The 23,906-nt window shown below is 49.7% G+C and overlaps 1 protein-coding gene across 2 annotated transcripts in view; it reads right to left on the minus strand.

The window, feature by feature from the left end:
* Positions 1-17,336, minus strand: part of Lrrc38 (leucine rich repeat containing 38) — a 24,410-nt gene extending 7,074 nt beyond the window's left edge. For both annotated transcript variants that reach the window (XM_050120381.1, XM_050120380.1), the window contains exon 1: positions 16,228-17,336. In XM_050120381.1, the coding sequence (XP_049976338.1) occupies positions 16,228-17,269 (1,042 nt within the window). In that variant the 5' untranslated portion in view covers positions 17,270-17,336. The remainder of the gene's footprint in view (positions 1-16,227) is intronic.
* Positions 17,337-23,906: the final 6,570 nt, after the last annotated feature.

Genomic DNA, 23,906 nt, shown 5'->3' on the forward strand with positions numbered 1-23,906 from the left:
GAGAGAGAGAGAGAGAGAGAGAGAGAGAGAGAGAGAGAGAGAGAGAGAGAGAGAGGGTTAGGCTGCAGCCCCCAACTGTAGTACCTCCCAGAAGGAAATCTCACAGCACTTCCTTTGGTAACTTAACTTCACAGGTTCACATCTAGGCTCGAGAGCCCAGGCATTCAGCTCTGGAGACTTCCTCTTATCTGTGGATAGGTTTGGAAGGTGTGCTTTTTCTGGGGAGAAAATGGGAGACATCTTTTTGACAGGAAACTGAGCAACCATCAATCCTTGCTTACTTTTGGTGTCTTCACATTCTCAGGAAAGCCTCTCTCGTTCTCTGTTTCAGTGTTTCCAAGCAGCAGAGCTCACCCTCAGCCCTTTCCCAACATTGTCTGAGAGTCAGCTGTCTTCCAACTTTGTTAGTTAGCCCTCTTGGGTCCAGAAAAGAGCAACCTCACTCATTGTCCAGTGCCCCAAACCAGCCTTGGGGTTCTTACCAGTGACCCCGTCTTCTCCAGCTCAGAACAGAAAATGGAGAAAGAATATCTGAGCTTCCTCCCTCCTGCAGTCTGGGCCCATCCTTTACACATCCACAGCCACCCCACCCATTCATTCCTCCATGGGAACAGTTGCCTAGCAACTATACTGCATTCTCTCTCTTCTCCCTAAATCGATGTAGCTGCTTGGGAGCCTCAAGGATTTCGATGACCCAGAACTCTTTGTTGTTTGTTTGTTTGTTTGTTTGTTTGCTTTGCTTTGCTTTGCTTTTTTAGGCAAGGTTTCACTGCATAGCCCCTGATGACCTAGAACTCACTTTGTAGACCAGGTTGTCTTCAGTCTCACAGAGATCCACCTGCCTCTGCTTCATTAATGCTGGAATTAAAGGCACATGTATAATATAATTGCTGACACATAAATTATATAAATTAATGGAATTGACTTGCTATTCCTATATATACATACATATACTGTACAATGATCCTGTCCACCCCACTGTTTCAATTCACAGTGTGTGGGGGTGTGTGAGTGTATGTGTGTGTTTACATGTGGTGCCCTTGGAGGCTGAGGCATTAGGTCATTTATAACTGCTAGACACAGGTGCCGGGACTAGAACTCAGGTCCTCTGAGAGAGTAAGCAATATGTGCTTGGAACTGCTGAGGCATCTCTCCAGTTAGCTAGCTTTTGAGACAGAGGTTCATTATATACTTGAGACTGATCTGGAACTCATTATGTAAGCCCCCCAAGTGCTGGAAGTACAGGAATGAGTGACCTTGTCCATCTTCACAATGGAATTTTTTACTCTTTTCTTTCTTTTACCCTCCCTCCTCTCCTACCTCTCTGCCTTTTCTTCCCTTTCACCTTCTCTCTCTCCTCCCGAGGATAGAAGCCAGGCCTTGCTCATCCCAGGCAAGCACAGTACCTTTGAGCTACATCCCAAGCTCTTGACTGTTTCTTAAGCTAAAACTTCAGGGCTGGGATGTAGCTCAGTAGGCAGAGTGGTTTGGTTCGGTTTCTATTCCGGTATGGCATGGTGCATGCCTATAACACTAAACCAGCTAAGCCAGCATTGGCCACATGGAATCTCGTCTGAAAATCAAAGCAAAATAAAACATGGGACTGAAGAGATAGCTCAGTGGTTAAGGGTACTTGCTACTCTTCCAGAGGAAGAGTTAGGTTCCTAGCATGTGTGTCGGATTACCCCCAGCTCCTATAATTCCAGCTCCAGGGTAACTGATGCCCACTTCTGGCCTCTTCACACACACACACACACACACACACACACACACACACCTGAAATTTAAAAATTAAGCATACCAAAAAAAAAAAAAAAAAAAAAAAAAAAAAAACTTCTCCCTACTTATTCTGAGCATTTGAAAAGCATTTGGGCCAAATTAGGAGAGCTTTAAGATGTCCATAGTGGGACTCCCTTGCAGACATCTATTTTTCAGGCCTAAAAATCAGTCAGCCTGCCTCCTCTTGATAGCTACTCACTAGCCGAAGATACCCTGAAAACCAGGAAGAAAGAGTCCTGCCTGAGGCCTGAGCACGGGCTCTAACAGCCACAGGACGTACAACTCTCAAGCTCACAGCAGGTCACAGTTCAGCTAGTCAGTGGCCCAGCCATACACACCCATCACGCACGCACCTCTGAGCCCATTCTTCTTCCCGGGCTGCAGCTCCCTGAGTCAGTTCTGATCTCCACACTGCTCTTTGTGCCTGGAGATTAGCCTTGGCATTTTTACAAAGCAACGGTTTTAGAAAATGTCATTTCACATTCTTCTGTGGCTGCAAGAAAAGGACTTGTTTGGGAAAACACCACCTAACCCACCAGGAGTGGAGGCTGGGCTCACGCTCAGCTGTGATAAGACACCCTGACTTAATGGCTTTCCCAAGTTCACAGAGGGCAGACAAACAAGAGGAGCTGGACAAAGACGGTCAGCTGGATGCACAGGGCCAGGCAGAAGAGGGTGAAGATCTGTCCCTAGAGCCATCTGCTAAAGTACCCGTGACTGGTGCAGGGCTCTGATGTTGGGGTCTGTGACTTCGGGGTTCCCTTTCCTTTTTAACAGTATTCTGCCATAAACTGGTTTCTCCAACCTGGCACTATTTTGCTTGGGGTTTGATTGTTGTTGTTTGTTTGACAGTTTTATATATGTATAGAACACATTTAGTTGTTTTCACACACACACCCTTTCCCATCGCATCCCCCACCACCTCCAGATCCTTTCTTCTCAGCAAGTGCCCCCCCCTATTCCCATGTCTTCTTTGTGGACTCTAACCTGGAAGCCAAATAAACCCTTTTCTCCCCAAGATGTTCCTGGTTAGTGTTTCAGAAATCATACGAGGTGACGCCGGAGAGATGATTTAGAGGTTAAGAGCACTGACTGTCCTGGCAGAGGACCTGGGTCTAGTTCCCAGAACCCGCGTGTTAGCTCACAACCACCCATCCATCGCTCCAGTTCCAGGAGATTTGATGCCCTCTTATGACCTCCAAAGGCATGGCATGGTGGACGGATATACATGCAGGAAAAACACATAAAATAAAAACAAATAAAAATCTAAAAAAAGAAATCAAAGACATTATTTATAATTACTATTTTCAAATGGTTGCAAAGACACTTAGATGAGGTACTTTTCTGTTTGTTTACTTGCTTCAGACAGGATTTCAAATATCCTTAGTGTACAGCTGAGATTGCATTAAACTTCTAATCCTCATGACTTCGCTTCCCAAGTGCTGACAATGTAAACACACCTGGCTCCTGGGGACACTTTGAATTGCCCCCCTGGCTGGGGTGCTGCTGGCATCTCCTATAAATAGGATGGGATGTTAGATAGCCTAAAGCGCACACGGCTCAAGCCAAGGACAAGAGTCCCGGCCTGCATGTCAATAGTCCTGGGGTTGGGGGTTAGGATGCAGCTCAGTTGCTAGAGTCCTTGTCTAGCAAGCAGCAAGTTCTGGGTTCAATCCTCAGTACCAGATAAACCAGGCATGGTGGGGCGTGCCTGTAATCTTAGCACTTCCTGAGGTGGAAGCAGGTGAATTGGAAGTTCAAGGTCATTCTTGGCTGCACCTGTGTTCAAGGCTAGTCTGGGCTACTTGAGACGGTCTCAAAAACAAAACCCAAGATGCCTGAAAGACAGTTCACTGGGCAAGAGAGTGTATTGCTCTTCTAGGGGACCAGGCTGGCCTCGAACTCACAGCATTCTGCCTGCCTCTACCTGCTCAGTGACTGAAGGCATTTCCTAATGAGATTTCTTTTTCACAGATAACTCTAGCTTGTGTCAAGTTGACAGACACTTAACCAGGACAAATAACTTTAGACGAGCCACTCTCCCCTAAGAGCCCACACGTGGGTATATCTGACTTTCCCTGACTCTTTGAGCACATGCTCTCAGGTGTGTCTGTCTGTCCTTCTGAGCTGCCTTCTCTTCTAACCCCCACACCTGAACCTATATTAAAATATCTTTAATAAAATCTCCAAACAAACTTCGTAAACTGGCCAGTCCTAAATTCTTTACTGTGTTGACTGAAAAATCCTGGTTTTGCCTGACTGGGGACCCCTAAAAGTCTGGGAGAAGTTCTTCTAGTACCTGAGAACGACAATGGGGGACTGTGTCTCCTGCACCCCAATTGACAATTCCACAGGACGTGGACCTGCATCATTCCCTCATAGCTGCCCCAGTAACTACCCACAAACAGGGGCACTCATACTAATTGCAGTTGATTATGGTGGCTCACACCTGTAATCCCAGGTACTTAGGAAACTGAGGCAGGAGAATCAAAAGTTAGAAGCTAGCCTAAGCTACATGGAGAGATCACGTCTCAAAACAACATTAAAAAAAAAAAAAAAGGCTGGGGGGTATAGCTTAGAAGCCGAACTCTTATTGCCTGGCATGCACAAGGCCTGTGTTCAATTCTCAGGACCACACGCATAACAAAAAAGTTCACTCTGGGGCAGAGGTGAACACCGAGCATCATGACACATGCATGAAGTCACCGCACTCTGGAGGCTGAGGTGAGGCAGGAAAGGTCAAGACTGAGGCTAGCCTGAGCTACAAGATATAAGAACTTGTCTACACAGAGAGGGAGCGGGTATACTCTCACAGTTATGGAGGTCAGAATCAGGGCTACCTCTGAAGACCCTAGGAGAGAGGCTGCCTGTCCTTGGCTCCTCGCTTCCTTCTCTAACCTGCCTTCTTCCTGGGATCTTCTGCTCTGTGTCGCCGTCTTTCAGATATCTCTTGGCCTCTCTCCCACAAGGATAATTGTCTCTGTGCCAGGACAACACTTAAGCTCAATAGCTCAAAAGAAAGTGGAGCCCACTTAGTCCAGCCGCCCTTCCTGCTGCCCCTACCAGTGGGGTTTGACTCTCCAAACCCCCAGAGCCATCTTCCCCTCACTATGGTTTGTTTGAGGTTTTGGTTATTTTTGAGACAGGGTCTCACTACGTAGCCAACGTTGGCTTCCCAGGCAATCCTCCTACCTCTACCTTCATGGCATTTGTCTACCACATGCAGCTTAGGGTGCCAGCGGTGGAACCCAGGGCTTCCTGCATGCCATGTAAGCACTCTGGCAGCTGAGCTGCATCCCTGTCCTGAGCCCGCTTCTTCAGCTCTTCTTCGGCTGGCATCCTTCCACTAACAACCCTTCCCTTTGCTCAGTCAGGGCTAGTTTCTCTTGCTTATGCTCACTGGTCCTGGGATGGGTTATGGGAAATGGAATTCAAGGATGAGTTAGCCCCTGTTCTGACAGCTACTGCCTCACAACCCCTTATTATCTACGGCTGCCCAGATGTCCTGCAAAACCGCCAGCTCGGAGGCCCATGCAGGCGGGAGGGCCATAGGAAAGGTGCCCGTGAAGATCACCTCTCCTGGGGTGACTTCCCAGTGGGCAGCTTATGTGACCTCCCGACCTCTGCCTTGTAGTGGCTCTTCCTCTGCTCATTCATCCACCAGGCAGCTCAATCTTGTTCCCGCCTATCTTCTCTCTCGGGATAGCGGCCATGGCACTCGTGCGAGTGGCTGGGGTCCCCCTCCCACCCACACCCCAGGCTCCATCCCCTTGAATGATGACTTCTCCCCACAGCTGATACCTGAGTGGCGAGGGTGACAAACTGCCATCCTCGAAATAGACAGTGACACAGCAGATGGTGGATTGAGATTAATCTCTCCAGCCTGGCCCGGCCCCTTGCCAAAGACCAGGCTGGGCTGAGATCTCTCAGGGGGCCTTTCTCCAGCTCTGGCCTCCTGAGAGCTTCTCAATCCAATTGGCTACAGGCTCTCCTAAGCACTTCTGTTGTTAAAGATAGGTTTCTGCTTTCTCGATTCCGCTTATTAGGCAAAACCGACATACACAACTGAGACGGCAGCAATAAATGAGCAGAAGGCAGAGGCAAGAACTCACAAATCCGATTTGCACAATGGTTTAGCTGTTCCTAGGTCCTCCTTCCTAGATATAAGCACACACAAATCTGTCTGGAAGAAATATCTTTAGCACCGTGTTTGGTGACCATATTGGGAAAGTCTTTCTATTCACCAAATACAACATGCCACTTCTGGGCATTTGTCTCACTGTCTCCCAGGCTGGTTTCAAACTCCTGGCCTCAAGAGATCCTCCGACTTCAACCTCCTGAATCTTGGGACTATAGACTAAAATACACTTTGGAAGTTAGAGAATGGTTAAATGAGCTTGCCATGCAAGTACACCGAGCTGGGTTCGAATTTCCAGGGTCTATATTTTTTTTTTCAAAAGGTAGGTGAAACTGTTCATGCACCTGTAATCCCAACGTCAACATTTTTTTGAGGCAGGCACGGCCGCATGCATACCTGTAAGACCAGTGCTATACGAGACAGAGACAGGCAAATGGCTAGGGTTTGCTGGCTGCCAGGCTAGCCCTAGGCTCTGTGAGAGACCCTGTCTAAAGGAAATAGGTGGAGCATGACATCAGATGTACTCTGGCCTCTGAATGTATTTTTTTTAGCAAGGGTGCATGCGCTGCAAGTGTATAACACACGCTCACAAATATCACATGGAGAGACACACAAAAATACACACTTAATGGCTGCAGGCTGTTTATGGTAGAGGAGTCATGATCTTCTTCTCTTCTCAGATGATTCTAGGATTGTTTTTTTTTCTCCTATTAAAATTTCATTACACTTTATTTTTGTGTTTGGCGTGGAGGGTGCTTAAAACAACACACTTGTGCAGGTCAGGGGACAAGAGCAGGAGTCCGTTTCTCCTTTCACCGTTTCCCACGTAGCAAACGCAGGTCACCAGGCCCGGCAGCAATTGTCCTTACCAGCTGAGCCATCTCTCCAGCTCTGGCTTGTCACCTATGCATCAGCATCAACCTGACAGGTCGTAGAAAAGAATGTCACCGAGAGATTTGGTATTACTCTGGTCACCAGTTGAGCTGCATGCTGTATTGTGCAATCAGGGGCCAAGACCTGTGTGACACAGCTCTTGTCCATCTTCTGGAAGCGTCAGAGGCCTTAGGGACAAGGCTAGAGGGGGCACACCCTGTGCTGGAAAAACCCCCACCTTCGCTTTACCCTGCCTGCCTCATAGAACTTAGAAAGAAAGAAAGAAAGAAAGAAAGAAAGAAAGAAAGAAAGAAAGAAAGAAAGAAAGAAAGGGAGAGGGAGGGAGGGAGGGAGGGAGGGAGGGAGGGAGGGAGGGAGGAAGGGAGGGAGGGAGAGAAAGGGAGGGAGGGAAGAAGGAAGGAAGGAAGGAAGGAAGGAAGGAAGGAGGAAGGAAAAAACAAAACACCTCGAAAACAAGCAAACAACAAATAAAATGCTCAGGAAATAGGGAAATAGCAATTTGGGGCCTTCCACATCTCCAGCCAGGCTTTCAGCAGCTGTGTCTTCTCAAGCAGCACATAGTGGAAGGTCAGATGCATGAGAAAATACCTTTTCCGATGCCTGAACTTCCCTCCTTCCCCTGCCCTCACTTATATTTTATAGATGAAGGGTCCAGGGAAATCAGACAACTTGCCTAAGGTCACTGTGATGATGGCTAATCTTGAGGGCGGACAGTGCAGTTGAAGAATTGGCTCCATCAGATTGGTCACGTGTGGGCATGTGTGTAGGGGCATTTTCTTGATTGCTGCTGGTGAAAGAGGACCCAGCCACTCTGCTCAGTACTGTCCCCAGGCTGGTGGGCCTGGAAACCAGCCGGTAAGTAGTATTCCTCCGTGGTTTCTGCATCAAGTCCTGGCCTGCTTGGGTTACTACTCTGAATTCCTTCAACGATGGGCTGTGGCCTGTGAGATGAGTTCCAGCTCTCATTTCCCCCTGCCTTTGACCTTCTCCCCAAGTTGGCTTCATAGTATTTATCACAGCAATAGAAAGCTAAATAGGGCAGTCACCCAGACTCTGGCCTGGATCCAAAGTCTCCTGACGGCCTGTTTAGTGTCTTTCCAGACACCTATTCTCTGTCACCCTGAACATCTGGAGAAGGCGTATGTGCTGTGGCCTCAGCTGGAGTTATTCCGGGCCACAGAGGAATGCTGCCTAAGGAGGCCTGCAGGGAGCCCTGTGGGGCTCGTTCTTGCTCTGGGGTGCCAAGGAGCACGGGCTCCAATTTCCCATAGTGCTAACTTTTGTTTTCTGTTGCCACTTTCATTAAATATCCACTATCGCATAGGGGACAGTTCCCAATTATCCTCACTGTCTCGGCCGGCAGACACTCCGTCTGATTAAATAATAAGCTGATTTCGTGGCGAGAAGGATGTAGGGCAACTTCGGGTCAAGGGCTCATCCTGAAGCATCCTGGCATCATGTAGCCAGCGCTCCTATATCTATCTCTCAAACAGAAACTGTACCCGTGAAATGCCCACTGCCCAGCCCCTGGCCACCCCCATTCTCCTCCCTCTTCTGTGAGTTTCACCACCTTGTTCCTCCAACTGTATAGGACTTGTCTTAGTTAGGGTTCCTATTGCTGTGATGATGCACCATGGACCAAAAGCAACTAGGGGAGGAAAGGGTTTATTTTTCTTCACGGTTCAGTATAACAGTTCATCATCAAAAGCACTGTGGGCAGGAACTCAAGCAGGGCAGGAAAATGGAAGCAGGAGCCAATGCAGAAGCCATGGAGGGGTGCTGCTTACTGGCTTACTCTCCGTGGCTTGCTCAGCCTTTCTTATAGTGCCCAGGTCCACCAGCCCAGAGATGGCCCCACCCACAATGGGCAGGGTGGGGCCCTCCCCGCAGCGTTTCACTGATAAGAAAATACCTTAGAGCCTGGCCCTTGATCTTATGGAGGCGTTTCCTCAACCGAGGCTCCCTCCTTTCAGATATCTCTAGCTTGTGTCAAATTGACGTGAAAATACCCAGCACAGGACTGATTGTTTTGTGACTAATTTATTTCCTTTTTTGTTTGTTTGGTCGCTTTGGTTTTTTAACATAATGGTTTGTTTTCTTTCACTTTTTTTTTTTCTGAGCTAGGGTTTCTCTGTGGCTTTGGAGCCTGTCCCAGAATTTGCTCTTGTAGACCAGGCTGGGCTGGGATTAAAGGTGTACACCATAATGCCATCTTTAAAAAAAAAATATTAGCATAGAACTTTAATAGTAAAAGGATTTCAGCCTGGTGGTGGTGGCGCACACCTTTAATCCCAGCACTCAGGAGGCAGAGGCAGCTGGATCTCTGGGAGTTCGAGGCCAGCCTGGTCTGCAAAGTGAGTTCCAGGATAGCTAGGGGTGTTATACAGAGAAACCATGTAAAAATAAATAAATAAATAAATAAATAAATAAATAAATAAATAAAATATTTTGGTTGTTTAACTTATATTTTATGTGTATGAGTTTTTGCCTACACGTATGCCAAGTACATCATGAGTGTGTAATGTACTTGGGGGCCAGAAGAAGACATTGGAGCTACCAGAATTACAGATGTTTGCAAGCCACCATGTGAGTGCTGGGAACTAGTCCTCTGCAAGAGCAGCCAGAGCTTTTAGCTGCTGAGCCACCTCTCGGGCCTCTGGGGATTTTTGTTTGTTTGTTTGCTTTGGGGGGGGGGGTTGTCTTTAAGTTTTATCTTCATTATGTAATATGTATCTGCTCCCCCACCCCTGACTGCTAAGTGAAGCTTATTACTTTTATAATCAGGAGAAGAAAACTGCTTTTATTTTATTTTTAGAAGAAGAGAGTCACCTTGGAGCTGTCTAAGAGGAAGTATCCTGTGACTTTCAGGCAAGCTTTGGCTCTTTCTCCATCTGGATGACACTAATCTCCATTCACTTGCCCTAGGCGAGACTGCTTGACGTCAGAAAATCGAAGGAGTTTCTGGGGCTCAGGATGGGCTCCCCCACTGGTCCTGAGTTGAGCCAGGTAGCAAATTGGGTTAAGTGATGTGGTACAGGGGCTGAATAAGCACCCTGTCTGCCATAGCACCCTCTCACGAAAGGATTCTGCCCACAGAAGTGCCCACTGGGGTTCCCAGCCATTGAGAGCTGGGACATTCCAGGCATTTCTGCTAGGTTCTTTCTAGTAAGCTTTTCTGGTAGAGACCAGGGCTAGGCAGAGTCAAGGCACCTCTGCTTAGCTCCGCCACGGCTACCCTCCTCCCAGCCCACACCCTACTTCTCCTCGTGTCAAGGTCATAAGACAATTAGACTCAAGCATCCCCAGTCTGGTACTGAGGGTTGTGACCTTTGAGGACACAGGACCATGGCTAGAAAGAGAAGGCCCAAGAAGAGGCTTAGCTAAATCAGCCTCTGTAATGAGATCCATTGGCTCCTTTCCCAACATCTGCCCTCTCAGGCCTGATGTAGACTGTGCCACCTGCTCCGAGCACCTCCAAACCCAGGCATATAGTCCTGCATCTGCCAGCTTCTATCTCTCAATCCAGCGACCATCCTTCCACCATGGCTCCAGGACCAAGGCGAAGGAGCACATGTGAACAGGCCTTCTGTGACGTCATCTCAGGCTGCTGTGCACATGTCCACATAGGGCGTGCCCAATCTCATGAAAATATTTGCATAGCCAGGCATAGTGGTATACGAAGAGGCATAGACACATGGATCTCTGCGAATTCAAGGCCAGCCTGGCCTACACAGCAAGTTCCAAGCTAGCCAGAGTTACATGGGGAGACTTTGTCGCAAAACCAACCAACCAAACAAACAAACAGATAAATAAATAAATAGAATGGAAAAGAAACATTTATAAATACACACACACTTTTTTTTTTTTAACCCACAGACTTTCATTTGGAAATGGCTCTCCAGGTCTAACACTGATACACTTGATTGCAGAAGAAATTTCTTAGGCCTAGAGACAGTAGGCGATTTTGGTCACATTGCTATGCTGAAGAGTTTTTATGTCAACTTGACACACACTAAAGTCATCAGAGAGGAGGGAACCTCAATTAAGAAAATGTCTCTGCATCTGGGAGCCCACTCTTTTTGGAGGGATACTTTGCTCAGCCTAGGTAATGGGGCGGGGGATTGGTCTTGCCTGGAAGGGAAGTGTCAGACTTTGTTGACTCCCCATGGGAAGCCTTACACTTTCTGAGGAGTGGATAGAGAGGTGGGGTAGGGGGAAGGGTGGAGAAGAGGGAGGAGGAAAGGGAGTGGGAACAGGGATAGCTATGTAAAATGAGAAAAGATTGTATTTAAAAAATTCTTAATAAAAGAAAGGAAAAAGAAGAGGACAATGCCTTCATAAGATCAGACTGTGGCTTGGCACCTTGGCTAAGGGTCACCTTCAACTACCACTGCTCCAAGACAGTCTTCAGGAGTCAGCACCAGGGCTGAGGACATCAAGACTAAAATCAAGAACTACGAAACTGTCCTCTTTGACAGCCACTTCCCAAACCAGAACCAGACCAGGCACTGCTGGCTGAACTATCTGGACTTCCACCACTGCGAGAAGGCAATGACCGCAAGGAGTGGGGGGGGGGGGGAGTAGAGAATTAAGTCGGTACGATAAATAACCAGGCTAGCTCAAGAATAACGGTTATACTTTAATGGTTAAAGAGGGCAAACTCACACCATAAGAGTGGGAGGTCCTGCTTACAATAGGCCTGTCCGGCAGGCACCACACAGAGAGAGAGCAAGCACCTGGATCTCCCAGTTTTTCTTCCTGGGGTTCAGATCGCCACGCCCCAATTAGCTGTGATTGGTTAACAGAGTTTCCCCATCAGGAGGGTGATGTCTCCTTGTGTGAGTGGTACCAGCGTGTATACAAGTCCCTCTGCCCCGTATCATGGGTCTCAGCCTGGGATGACGGCAGAGCAGAAGGCACATTTCCTGGGAAGATCTGGCCTGGCTCCACGCTCCTCTCTTCTGTTCGCTCTCCTCATACAGTAAAGGGAGGGGGCCTGGGTATATGATGGTCCCTACCCTGAGACCCTGAATCATGATGCAACGCCTAATAAAAATTCACTGAAAAGTTTCAAAAAAAAAAAAAAAAACAGACTGTCAGCAAACCTGAAGGGCATTTTCTCAATTAATGATTGATATGGAATCATTACATGGGCTGGTCCTTGGTTCTATAAGAAAGTAGGCTGAGCAAGCCCTGGGGAAGAAGCCAGTTAGCAGCACCTTTGACAGACTCTGCACTGGCTTCTGCCTCCAGGTTCCTGCCCTGACATCCTTTGATGATAAACAGGGATGTGGAAATGTAAACCAGATCATTCCTCCCTAAGTTGCTTCTGGCCATGGTGTTTCAACAGAGCAATAGTAACTTAAGACAGCCACCCACAGTTTCTCAGGAAATTCGGGATCAACCTACCCCTGGACCCAGCAATACCACTCTTGGAAATATACCCAAGAGAGGCCTTATCATAGAACAAAAGTATATGCTCTACTATGTTCATAGCAGCATTGTGTGTAATAGCCAGAACCTGGAAACAACCTAGATGCCCTTCAATGGAAGAATGGATGAAGAAAGTATGGAATATATACATATTAGAGTACTACTCAGCAGTAAAAAACAAGGACTTCTTGAATTTTGCATGTAAATGGATGGAAATAGAAAACACTATCCTGAGTGAGGTAAGCCAGACCCAAAAAGAGGAACATGGGATGTACTCACTCATATTTGGTTTCTAGCCATAAATAAAGGACATTGAGCCTATAATTCGGGTTCTTAGAGAAGCTAAATAAGAAGGAGAACCCAAAGAAAAACATATAGGCATCCTCCTGAATATTAACCTTCATCAGGCGATGAAAGGAGACAGAGACAGAGACCCACATTGGAGCACCGGACTGAAATCTCAAGGTCCAAATCAGGAGCAGAAGGAGAGAGAGCACGAGCAAAAAACTCAGGACCGCGAGGGGTGCACCCACACACTGAGAGAATGGGGATGTTCTATCGGGAACTCACCAAGGCCAGCTGGCCTGGGTCTGAAAAAGCCTGGGTTAAAACCGGTCTTGCTGAACATAGCGGACAATAAGGACTACTGAGAACTCAAGAACAATGGCAATGGGTTTTTGATCCTACTGCACGTATTGGCTTTGTGGGAGCCTAGGCAGTTTGGATGCTCACCTTACTAGACCTGGATGGAGGAGGGTGGTCCTTGGATTCCCACAGGGCAGAGAACCCTGCTTGCTCTTTGGGCTGACGAGGGAGGGGGACTTGATTGGGGGAGGGGGAGGGAAAGGGGAGGCGGCGGTGGGGAAGAGACAGAAATCTTTAATAAATAAAAAAAAAAGATTGGGGGTGTCACTCAGTGGTAGAGCCCTTGGCACTGCAAACACACACATACACACACACACACACACACACACACACACTTCAGTGCCCCACCTGGGCCTTGGAGATTTGACCTTGGCCTTCATGATAGAAGTAGACTGTGAAGGAGGCAGGGGTGGAGACCAGAGGGAGACCACATCACGGATCCCAAGGAGGAATAAACCCTAGTGTTCTACAGCACAGTCAGCTTTTCTTATTTAATTACTTATTATTTATTGTGTGTGTGTGCAGTGTACATGTGTATCCAGGTACACATGTACATGTGAAGTGTGCAGATGGATGGAGGCCAGAGGTCATGTGCTTTCCTCAAGTGTTCTCCACCTCTTTTTAAGCATCCTTTGAAAATTTTGTTTCTATTTTTAATTATGTTTCTACAGGTCTGCAATGGAGAAGCTATGTGTGTGGTATGAGTGTAGTACCAACAAGAAGAGGTTGTTGGATCTCCTGGAGGCAGAGTCATCCTGGGTGCTGGGACCTGAACTCTGATCCTCTATAAGATATAAGAGCAGAAAGTTCTCTTAACCATTGAGCCATCTCTCTAGCCTCCTCCACCATCTTTTTCTTTTCTTTTTTTGGGAGTGTCTCCCACTGAGCCTGGAGGTTCCTGATACAGCTCGATTGGCTGCTCAATGAGCTCCTGGCATCCATTTGTCTCTGCCCATCCGACCGTAGACGCACACTATCATGCCTGGTTTTTACAGGCATGCCCCAGGTATGCCCGGGGATCGGAGCTCAGGTCCTCAGGCTTGTGTGGCAGCACTTTATAAACCGAGCCATGTCTAGTTCCCATATCATCACACTTATATTTAATTAAGACCAGGAGGAGTCTGCACGAGGCCAGAGCAAAGAAATGATCAATGGTTAATGGGATAGAAATGGTAAGCTCCTCTTATTTGATAGCTATATATCACGTACGTGAATTAAATTATCATGATGTGCCCCATTAATATACACAATTACCATGTGCCAATTAAAGTTTGAAGAGATGTCAAGTATGATAAAGGAGGGAGTGGCTATTAACCCCTCTTAAGCATCCACAACACACTGGCTATCATTGTGCCCTCCCAGCAGGTAGGAGGACAATGTCCATATCTTGATTTCAGAAGCAGGGAAACTGAGGCTGGGGGAGGTCAGGGACTCATCCAAAATCGTAAACCTGAGTCCAGATCAGAGCTTGAGTCTTGCACTCGCCAGGTCCCTCACCTCCTTGCTTCTGGTTCACTTTGGGGACACTGTTCTGGCCACGTTCTGTAGGCAGCTGCCCTGAGAGACGAGCTGCCCTTGGCTCTGGGCCCAGGAGGTGTCTTCCAGCTGGCACCCTCCTTTCCTGGCTGGATGAGACTGGTCTTCCTCTCCCCCCTGCCCTATCCCCAGGACCCTTACACGGTCTTCAGTGCCTGTTGATTCTTTCCAGCCTTCTGTATCCACCTGCTGCCCATTTTCTCCCATGGATGATGGATGTTGGAAGAGAAACAGCTCCCCTTGCTCTGGGGCTACACCCTCATTACTGTGTTTTGGTTTTGACAACACATGAAGAAGGGAAAACCTTAAGTGACTTACCTCCTCAGAGTCCCCAAGACCTTAAAGCAAAACCCACAACTTCAGACTCTGACCCAAGGCACTGTGGAGGTCTCAGAGGTCAACCCAAGTAGCCAAGGGACAACGGAGCCAAGGCACAGAAGCATTTAAAGCCCACTCAAGGCCCCAGCTACCCAAGGCAACCCTGGAAACAGAACCCAAGCTTCTGCCCCAACTGGAAGACAATGAGAGCCCCATAGTAAACACACACTCAGCTAACTGAGAAGCAGTCCACCAAGAGGGGAACAACCACAGAAAAGTGACCCTCTCCCCCAGAGAAAACTTTGACAAGACATTCCTGTCATTCAGAATATCCTGGCAGATCTAGGGAGCCAGGCAGGAGAAGGGCATCACTCAAACCTGGGGGACTCTGCAGCTTGCAGGCTAGATCTTTTATGAACTGTTCACATAGGAGAGGTATTAGGGAGAGAAAATGTCCTCTTATCACAGGAGTAACCACAGGGCCTCAGGGTGTGTGCTTATGACCCTGTGGGGTGGACAAGTAAACACGGGAGTCCCATACACCAAGGAACAGTGTTTCTGAGTTCTCAACTTTAGTCCGAAGACTAAAGGGAAGCTCACAGCTTTTGTAACGTGTGCTATACAGGACTGCAAACAATTTCACCAAGATTTAGAGGCTCTCCGGAGGTTGGTTCTGGACTGAGAGGTCAATTTGGGCCAGTGCTCACAGGCTCATGAGTAGAAGGGTGAACTCTACCCAAGGCATGGCTATCACCTGCCATCAGTCCTGGTGTGCACTCCGACAAATGCTGGGGTCCCTGACATCTCAGCTCTGCCTTTACCTCCTTCATGCTGTGTTCCTAGAGCCCTGGTGTTCCCATCAGCCATTTGGGTGTGAGTGAGAAATCAGGAGGGGCAGCAGGAAAGCAGGGGACGTACCCACCCAAAAGATTTCTGTCCCACAATTCCACATCTAGGCTGCCTTTGTCCTAGCCAGGAATTTTCTTCACCAGAGATGTTCTGAAGAGTCAAGGGGATCCGGGAACAGAAGGACCAGGTTAGAATCTGTGCAGCTAGACCACGTTCAGGGCTGACCAGCTCCTCTCCATCTCTGGGTTCTGGGAATGGTATGGCGTCCCACACAGCACGGGGCTTTCCCATTAGGAGGGACCCGTATGTGGCTCACACCCACCTGTCCTAGGACCCAAAGAGGATGTGGGCCACAATGATGGAGAAAAGGCGGATCCTGAATCTGGGTAGGAGGTGAAGAAGAAAGGTAGGAACTTGGGAGAGTCCCAGATGGGTTCTTTGACATTTTCTATGTCAACATATGCGGGAGGCATTCAGGCCTCTGATATTGTAGAGTTACACCTATAGCGATTCTCATTCAGGGCACTTGTTACTGAGTCCCCAAAGCGAGGTCACGAACATTCAGAGCATGCTGAACTCTCCCATCTCCTTCCTTACACCACCCAGCCCTGGCTTCCAGCCACCCTCTGGCTCACCTTTGGGCAGTTTGGATGCGTTCTCTTGAATCCAAGAGAAGAGGTGGGCGAAGTCACAGTCGCATAGCCAGGGATTCCCATCCAGGCGCACAGTGCGCAGCGCCGGCAGTGCATCCAGAGCCGCCACGTTGAGGCTGCGCAGGTTATTGTCGTTGAGTTCCAGCACCTGCAGCGACTCCAGGCTCTCGAAGGCGGCCTCGTGCACACCGGCCAGGTGGTTGTTGGCCAGGCTCAGCTTGACCAGTCGTCCCGCCGAGCGGAAGGCGCCGGCGCCCAGCTGAGTGAGGTTGTTGTAGCTCAGGTCCAGGAAGGCCAGCTTCGCCGAGCCGCTGAACGTGCCCTCCTCCAGCGAGCGCAGGGAGTTGTTCCTGAAATCCAGATAGACCAGGTCTCCGTGGAAGATAAAGAAGTCCTCGGGGATCTGCTGGATTCGGTTGCCGGCCACAAGCAGTTTGCGCACGTCCAGGGGGAAGGGATCGGGCACGCTGGGCAGCCCGCGATCACGGCAGTCCACGGTGTGGGGGTCGGTGCAGGCACAGCCCGTGGGGCACGCGCGTCCCGGCCCGAGCAGCATCAAGAGGCTACCGAGCCCCAGCGCCGCAGCGGCGCCGGTGGGGCGGCAGGGGACAGAGCAGAGACTCATGGCCCCGGGGGCTCCGGAGGACACGGTTCGTGGGGCGAAGCAGGCGTAGCGGGGCCCTGGCTGCGGGGCGCCGGGAGCCCTAGGGCAGCGGCGCGGGGCGGGGAGAATGCTCCCGGGCGCGCGGGGGCGATGAGAGTGTGGCGGGGACAGAGCGACCTGGGGTGTCCGGGCAGCGGGGAGGGAGGAGGCCGAGGAGAGGCGCTGGGCGCCGAATTCACCCGCACAGGAAATTGACCCTCTGGAACATTCCAAGGCATAGGTGGTGATCACGGAGGGAGCCCAGCGAGACCCCACTCGGGCAGGGAAGTAGAACCTGTCGCACGGACCTGGCCAGCGGTGTTCAAGACTAAGTTCGGTGACCGATCCCTGGAGCGATTTCATAGGGCGTGTCTGGGGCATGCGCCCGCAGCGCCACCCTAGTCTCTGCCAAAGGGGCCCCTGTCACTCTAGCTCCAAGTCCGGGACAATGCCCGCAGGCTGTCAAGTCCCCGTCTGGGGTTGCGAATCTGAGGTACGGGCTAGGCTCCAGGACGGCTGGACTTCCCTCCTTCCTCCCACCTGCCTTTGGCCCACCTCCTTCTGGAGAAGGGTGTGAGCCTGGCGGGTAGCTGCCAGTTCTGCTGTGACTGGAAAGATGACCAGGGCCAGTCAGCGTTTTCCATGCTGGTCCTGAGCTTGGGGATGGAACTGATTATCCTCCCAGGGTGGATCTACTGGAGCTCTGAGCAAGGCTCAAGCAAGAGGCATTGGGGCAGTTTGGAAGGGAGATGGGAGGTGGATGACCTGGGGCCAGAGCCTCCTAGGCCCTCTGAACTCCTGTGGAACTGTCTGTGAAATGGGGAGGGTAGCTGAGGAAGGTCAGAAGCAGAGTTCGGGAGTTACCAACTCTTTCCGTTCCCCATCATTTTGATACCCGAGAAAAGTGATCTGGTCAGAGAGATGCCAAGGCTTCGTTCGAGCTGCACAAAGGTGAGGTTGGTCTTAGACCGCGGTAGAATTCCTACCTTGCCATTCCTCAAGTCACCCTCCCCACCCCGGCTTTGACTCTTTTCCTTTGGAAAGCCCTCACGGAGCTACAAGGGAATTGCCCCGCAGGTGGCTATTTTAATCCCAATGCCCTGTGACGGAAAAGCTCAGCCCCTGGCCCAAAAATAACTCAGGGAACAGCTGTCCACTACATGCCCCCCATGGCCTCTGCCCCAGCCCTAGCTCTGCAGGGGATTGGTGGAGCCAGTTATTCCAAAGCACCAGAGCTAAGTCTGGATATATTTTTCCTAGTTTGGAAGGGAGTTGGATGACCTCTTTTTCCAGTTTGGAATCCAGTTGGTCCCTCTGAGCCAGGGATCAGGCAATCAAGTCTTTGGGATGGAGCCAAGGGCCCAAGAGGATAATGCTTGCTTGGGTTCCAGGAGGGGCTGAGTATTGGGTCCCCTCAGCAGCTCCTCCCCCTGCACAAACCCATGCCACCAAGCCAGACCTACAGTCTTGTATCCCCACTCTCTCCAGAGGTCCCAGAATGTCCTTACAATCCCCAGGTTCAGGGGCTTTGCCTCTTAAAGAGGCAGTGTGGAGAGGGAAAGATCTGGGTAGGTGAAGGTGCCTTAGCCACACTGGTGTTGTGCTCTTGAAGATGCAAGCAAGCGGCCAGAGTAAGCACATGCCACTACCGGATAGTCTGCAAGAGCCCCCTGAAAAGAGAGATGCTGCCCCCTTTAGCACCAGAGTCTGTTTCGACTGTTCTCACCAGGGCTGAGCAATACCGCGGTCCCTGTTGGAGCTCTGAGCTTTTTTGTCTCAGGACACCTGGTTGACTGGGATGCCATTTTGCCCTCCCTTGTAAATGAGGGTCTAGGTGTGCACAGGTGTCTTCCTGCCATCTCTCCCCACCCCCCCACCCCCGTCTGATCCTGGGTCTACTACTGACCACAGAGTTATAGGGCAGGTTCCTTTGTCTTTCTGAAACCTTCCCAGACCTTTTCTGTTAAAATTTAGCCTGGTGAGAAGTGGGCTCTTATCTAGAAAAAGGACACCAAAGGTAAATAAACATGGCACCCTCTCACGGGTGACTTCGATCAACAAAAACAGTACTTTCTACTTAATACATGTACAGTATTTAGCCAATACATGCCCACAAATCGGGCCAGGCTCGATAGCGAGATAATGCAAGGGGGTTTCCGGAAACAAAACAGCTGAGAAAGGCCTCCCCATAGCTGTGGCTCCCGTGTCCTGAAATGAAGAGGAAATGCTTCCTCTACCCTTGCACAGGCAGCACGAGGGCACGAGGGGAATTATTTGCACGCAACGTGACTTGGAAAATGTTGCAGAAGTCATGCATGGAAAAGTGGCCACAAATCTCCCTGTCGGGAACTCCTTGCTTCCTGCTTTGACCGTCTCCCAAAGTCCCTGGGATCCGAATCTAAATGATGTTTTGTTTTTGTTTTTGAATTAATATCAGCACGGCGTGGCTGAGGACCAGGAGGCCCCCCAGCTCCAGGACTCTCATTCCTTGGGGAAAGGAAAGCTTTGCCACCCCTGCTATTTCTCCCCCTTACAAGAAACACAGAGCCGTGACCTCAGCAAGGTCGTTCCGTGAGTCAGAGATACGAGCTGGAAATAGCATACGGGCACTGTGGGTCCACACCTGTGCCACCCACCCGTGCTCGCTGCGCCCACTTGGGACGAAACCTCTTAGGGAGAGGTCAAAGTGCAGGTAGGTCAAAGGCCTGGAGAAGCGTCCAGGGCATCTGCCTGCCAGAAATGCTCCTGTGTTTATTCTCAAAGGCAACATGTCCTGATTCCTATTCAAGAGACTCTAGATGGGGTATAAAATACCCAACGTATCCCGATGGATGTTTTTTTAAAAACCTGAAGTTCAGGTCGTTGAGATGGCTCAGTGGGTAAAGGTGCTTCCGATGACCTGAGTTCGATCCCCGGGACCTGCCTGGTGGAAGGAGAGAGGCAACTGCTACAAGTTATCCTCTGACCTCCACAGGTGTAATGTGGCCCGGCTGTGCCCTCACACATACCTGTACTCATACACACTGGCACACGAAACGTCGAAAGAATGGTTGGATCCCCTGGAACTAGAGTTACAGATGGTTGTGAGCCATCGTGTGGATGCTAGGGATCGAACCTAGGTCCTCCAGAAGAGCAGCCAGTGCACTTAACTCCCGAGTCATCTCTCCAGCTCCAAATAAATATAAATTTTAAGGTCCTATTCTGCCTGCCCATCCTCCTTTTCTCCACTTCGAAAATCCTCAGGACTCCCCATGCTTTCCGATCTTCATTCAGAGATCTTCCTGTGTGGTCCTTTTCCCATCCTTGTCAATTATCCAGGCGGTGAGGCCTCGGAGGGCTGTATACATGGAAGTCCCCTGGAAAGGCCCTAAGTAGGGCCAGGGTCCTGAGAGTAAAACCAATCCAGCAGCCAGGCTGTCCCCTTTTGTCGCCACACTGATGTCTTAATTAGCCAAAGTCCCAGGCCTTGACTCCTAAGCAAGATGATGCCAATATGTCAAAGGCTATGTTGGAATCATAAAAAATGTGGCTGGCGTTTGGTGATGTCATCTGGATTAGTGGTGTGAATTGCTTTTTAATCAGTGCCTGGCTGCCCGGGCAGGAGGCATGAGGACATCCCCTTGTCCCCCAGGGATGAGAACATACTCTAACCCTTTCCCTGAAGCAGTTGGATGCGGAATATACTCTACTCTGTGTCTGTGTCCACTACTAAAGGGCTAATCTCAACTCTCCACTCTTCTGCACCACCACCACCAGGGGGTGCTATGTCACACACACACACACACACACACACACACACACACACACACACACACGCCACTTTTCCAGCTCTGGCTGGCTTGTGAAGTCGGTGTGCAGCATTCCCCCACTTTGCCCAGTAGCTTGGTTATTCTGACTATGAGCAAGTTAGCGAGACTCAGGACGTGGGGGCAGTCCATTGGCCTGGCACAAGGAGATGTGTGTTCTTCACTTGGGGCTAGCGCCTCTAATGCCAGCCAACCATCCATCTAATGTGTGGCCTTAGGCAGGGCTGGAGAAGAATGGAGTTATGGGCATCCTATCTGTTCCAGGGAAAAGCAAGAGTCCCAGGCATCCTCATCCCATAGGCAAGATATAGTCCAGCAAGCCTGGTGCTACCCATCCCCACTTCCTCTCCATCCATCTTCATCTTCTATCCACCTGCAAGATCCTTACCCGAGCCATGTAACGCTCCAATTGCCATCTGTCGTCTACTCCTGTCCAACTCCCCACTCATGCTTCCAATACTCAAGGAAGCCAAAGTGGCCAATGAAAATATGTATCCGATTATGTCACCCTCTGCTCAGATGCTACTGATGGGATCCTGTGTGTGACTGTAAGATTCCTAAGATCATCTCAGGCGCCTACCTCCAGGCGTTCCTTGAGTGAGGGTGAAGTCTGTGGCTTACTTCCTCAAAACACATTAAGGCAACGGTGAAAGATGTCGCATCTGAGATTGGGTGACAAAGAGCTGCTTCCTTCCACGTTGCCAGCAGACTGTCACCTTCTTGGCTTGCACGGTTTGATGGCGCAAGCTGCCAGCATAGAGTGGCCCACATGGCAAGGATTGGAGGGTGACCTCAGAACCAGAGCCCATGAGGAACGGAGCCTGGCCAACATCCACAGGAACTTTAAGTGAAGCCTTCCCAGTTGAACTTGAAGCTGTCCGCGGGCCAACCCAAAACAGTTTCTCACCCAGAGAAACTGACATAAAGCCACGTTTAGTTTTGAGCGATTAAATGGGAATGGGGGTGAAATTTGTCGTACAGCAGCAACTAATGAATACAGTCACTTGGGATAAAAACCCACCGTGCCTAGCTCTATGTGTCTTTTCCGCAAGGCTTGTGACCCTTTCTTTGCCTATAGGTCACGACCTCTGGTCTTGTTCTTTTTTCTTTTTATTGATTTCTACTGCAAAGTCATTGTTCTAGTTATAGCCTCTGTGTAGACACCCACACGCCCACACACCCACACACCCACACACCCACACACCAGGTTCTGGCTTGATTGGTGCCATTCTATCCTTTGAGTTTTCTCAGTCCAAATATCGTCTCCTCTGAGGCCTGCCTCAGCTTCCCAGCTTCCCCATCACCCTAAACTTCGCCTGTCTTCTGGTCAAGATGCTCATTATCACCAGACGAGGCCTCACTTGCCTATTTCTTTACTCGCTCACTCTGTTGTCCCTCATTAAAATGGAAGCGGGACACTGTATTAGTCAGGGTCCTCTAGAGGAACAGAACCACTGGGACGGATATGAGTTACAAAGGGGATTTATTGGGCTGCCTTACGTAACACCGCCTGGATAGTCCAATAGTGGCTGTCTGCTCACGGGAAAGACTGAGAACCTGGTAGCTGATGGCTAACTTTGGTGGCTGGATGCCTTAGCAGCCCCAGGCTGGTGCTGAAAGTCTGGAGGATTCCTGGAGAGCCACTGGCATCAGTCCAGGTCAGAAAGCCAAAGAAGCCGGATTCTGATGGCCGCGGAGGGTGGTGGTGGCAGCCACAAGGGTACAGACTCACTCACCAACTAGCAAGAAGCCAAGTCAAGTGCCAAGCATTGCTTTCTCCTGGGACATTTTTTTTTATCTTGGCCACTAGAAAGGGCTGCCCACTCTTGGGGCGGGGCTCCTTTTTTTCAGTTAACCCTTCTGGAAATGTCCTCAAGAACACACCCAGAAAGGGGGTGCCTCTAAGTTGACTCCAAATCCCATCAGCTAACTACTGCTATTAACCCTCACGGGTGCTTTGTTCTAGTTCCCAGAATCCACCTCAGCATACAGTAGGCTCTCAAGGAATGTTTAAATGATGAACTAATAGTCATCTGCAAATGATGCATCTCAGTCAGGGTTCACAGTTACTTCGCTGGTGCCCCATGTGGAGATAGATGCACACTTGTCCCGCCAAGACAGCCTCAGCTCTGGTCCTGTGAGAGATCAGGGGTGTGTAGGAATCACAGAACACTCCAATTGTACCCTTGCAGCAAGGTCCCTCCAAACATTACTTATAATCCCTCTTTAGCCTATCAAAAGCAGGCAACACCCCACTGCTTTATTCTACTCCCCCCCCCCCACAAGCCTTCATCAAACCCTCCTTCCTAGTTGTCTCCCACTGAGATCCACACTTATTTAAGGGAACTTGATTTTCCAAATTTACCCAGACCCCTTTGTTTCTCCTTCTCGGGCAAATAAATGTTGTATTAGGAGTGGAAATCAAAGATGGAGTTGGCACAACCCCATCCTACAGGGGTCCCAGGCTTCAGAAGGAGCCACAAAAGCTAACAGAATTTTTGCTGGAACTCAGGACTTTCACATTCATCTGCAAAACTCAAGTCCAGAGGCTGTAGGGATGGCTCAGCAGTTAGGAACTTTGACTACTCTAGCACAGGAGCCGGGTTCAATTCCCAGCACCCACGTGGTGGCTCACAGTCCCCTCTAACTCCGGTTCCAGGAAATCCAATACCCACGCATGACTCCACAGACACTAAATGCACAAGGTGCATAGGCACACAGGCAGGCAAAACACCACACACATCAAACAAAGTAAATCAAGTCCGCACTGGTGTACCAAGCGTAGCGAAGCGGGAGTGGTAAGTGTGGGCTAAGTTGGAGCTCAAAGCTTTGACTGTCGCACCTGTTTGTCTTCATTCAAAGCCAGCATTTCTCTGCGTCTGTGCTCCCTGTGTATAAATATACTTTCACCCATGCATGCCTCCATCGGGTTGAGACACGGTCTCCTACTGAAGCTGAAGCTCATCATTTGGCTAGACTAGCTAACCACTAAGACCCTGGGATCCTCCTCTCTCCATATCTCCCTCTGTGCCCCAGTGCTGGGGTTACAGGGATGCTTGCCATATCTGGTTTGATGTAGGTGCCTTAAACACAAATTTGGGTACCGGTGTTTGCAGAGCAAGCGCTTTCCACTGAGCCATCTTTTCAGTCCCAAAGTCAGCGTTTCTGGGCTGCTTCCATCCTACAAGAAAGGTCACACCTCCAGACCCTAG

The sequence above is a fragment of the Alexandromys fortis genome, unplaced genomic scaffold (assembly GCF_014885135.2).
Source record: "Alexandromys fortis isolate MF-2015 unplaced genomic scaffold, M_Fortis_MF-2015_v1.1 scaffold_174, whole genome shotgun sequence".
NCBI classification, from domain to species: domain Eukaryota; kingdom Metazoa; phylum Chordata; class Mammalia; order Rodentia; family Cricetidae; genus Alexandromys; species Alexandromys fortis.